The sequence below is a fragment of the Morone saxatilis genome, unplaced genomic scaffold, assembly GCF_004916995.1.
Source record: "Morone saxatilis isolate NCDOM2014 unplaced genomic scaffold, NCSU_SB_2.0 Contig21, whole genome shotgun sequence".
Classification (NCBI taxonomy): Eukaryota; Metazoa; Chordata; class Actinopteri; family Moronidae; genus Morone; species Morone saxatilis.
In genome coordinates this window covers 5062292-5064348 of record NW_023339774.1, presented here as the reverse complement: position 1 = coordinate 5064348, position 2057 = coordinate 5062292, and the positions used below count along the sequence as shown (strand labels likewise).

Below are 2057 nucleotides of genomic sequence, written 5' to 3'. Positions count from 1 at the left end.
AATCAGTGTTATTCACTTCACTGTTAGTGCTCATAATGGAATGGTTGATCGGTGCATGTACTGGTGAGCTACAATGACCAACGTTACATCAGTATCTAAGTGCATTTATGACTTTCTTCACATCTTCACAAAGGGCCAAATATTTAAAAAGGAAATAAAATATTATAAATTAAATACAAACATATGAGCTAATAATTATAATGCATATGAGGAACTTCAGATTACACACAATAATAGTGGCTGTTGCTTAGTAGCTGTAATTGTTGATGCTGTCTTTGTGGGTGCAAGGCTTCAATGACGCATAATTGTTCACCTTGTCCTGTTCTAGTTATTAATAAAAAAAAAATGTCTCTAATTACCTTTGCCTTGTTACACTATCATTACATACTATATAGCATATATGGCCTGTTTTTCATGGCTTCAAATATTTTCAGAGTGTGGCAGCTGTGCAATGCCCCTGTGCAAAAAATGCAACTCCAAAGTGAAGAAATGATTTCCCCTGTTTGGTGTGGAGCAACTTGATTGGCCTGTAGAGTTCCCTGATCTCAACCCCATCCAGCACCTTTGGGATGAACTGGGATCAAAATCACTGCAGCCAGGTTCTATTTTGAAACACTCAAAAAACTGCTGGACTAAAGAAATAACACAAATTTAACCTGACTATGGTTAATTATGCATGGGATAGGATAGCACTGGGTTGGTTTGACCCAAGTGCAGGGTAGCATTAAACTAAATGTTTATATGACCCAACCTTAGTTTTTAATTAAAATTTAAACATTTTGAGAAAAGAGTTATTGTTTAAAGTCAAACCAACTGAATACAGGCCCGACCTTTGGTGCCAAGCCTCCTCTGTTGCTGAACATTGAAGGAATTATGGGAAAAGTGACCTAAATATGTATGTTTGATAGAGTGCATTAATAACTTGTTATTAAATTAATTCAATCATTTATTGTTTGGGTTTGATGGGGGAGTAAATCAGACCATTGTGTTAAATGATTGAATCAGTTGTACTTATGAGTCTGATGGAGCCAGTGAGGAGACAAACTTAATGCTTTTATTTTGAAACCATTTGCTCATCGGTTTATCTGATCTAATGTAATATAAATGGGTAGATCCAAGTGGGCTGATAACTGCAAAGAGGGCCCCCCCCAAATAAACATCAGCTCAGGGCCGGCCCTGGGTATGGCTTTCACAAAGTGGCGCATCTTGTCTCCAAGACCGGGACACCAGAGAGTCAGGATGCACAGTCCGAACATGTTCACTGGGAAGGTAGCTGCTATTATTGGTTTGGGAGTAGGTGCGATCCTTGTGTTTCCAGGCAGGGACGCGCCGGACTCAGCGGGCAGCGGGCACCCGATATGGAGGGGGACGGGGCTGCCCGGTGTCCTAGCGTGGGCTGTGGTCTGCACCGTCGCCGGAGCTTCGGTCCTCGCCATGGGTTGGCTGTACAGGCTGCTATTCTCCCCCCTGGAGCTCCTTAGGACGCCCCATGAAGTGGGATACATCGCCGAGGACGGTCGCTCCAAAGCCCAGGCGGCCAACGAGGTCCGACGCAGGAGGAAGACCGGAGAGCTGCCTCCGGTGTATCCAAACGGCTGGTACCGGGTGCTGGACTCACACCTGCTGCAGAGGGGCGAGGTCAAAAGTGTCTCTGTTCTAGGTATGATACATAAGTTAGTGGTGGTTGCATTAAAGTGTAAATAGAAGCTGGACCAACAAAAAAAAATAAAAAAATAAGTTGTCTTTTGCTTTGAAAAGTAGTCAAAAAATATAAATTAAACTAAAAATATAAATTAAAAACTGATGAATGTTACTGTAACAGGTAAGTGAGCCACCAGGAGTACCCAGGGGTTTCTCATTCTCAATTGCCCCTGACCATGGGGGTCTTTTTACTGTGGCTCAGCTCCAGATGACCCAAGAGTTGAACGACAGTCAGAGTTTCTCCAGTTTTTGCTGTGTTTTTAAGATAGTAGCAGGCATAAGTGACTACTAACTTATTTGAATCAGCTGTTAAAGTTCATGATTAAATGTAACTGTAGTCATGTACATGTGAAATG

The 2057-nt window shown here is 42.2% G+C and overlaps 1 protein-coding gene across 1 annotated transcript in view; it reads left to right on the top strand.

The window, feature by feature from the left end:
* Positions 1 to 1160: 1160 nt before the first annotated feature.
* The window catches only part of zgc:92275 (uncharacterized protein LOC436885 homolog), a 9865-nt gene continuing 8968 nt past the window's right edge, over positions 1161 to 2057 (top strand). Inside the window, exon 1 of the mRNA XM_035667494.1 lies at positions 1161 to 1660. Within this exon, the coding sequence (XP_035523387.1) occupies positions 1183 to 1660 (478 nt within the window). The 5' untranslated portion in view covers positions 1161 to 1182. The remainder of the gene's footprint in view (positions 1661 to 2057) is intronic.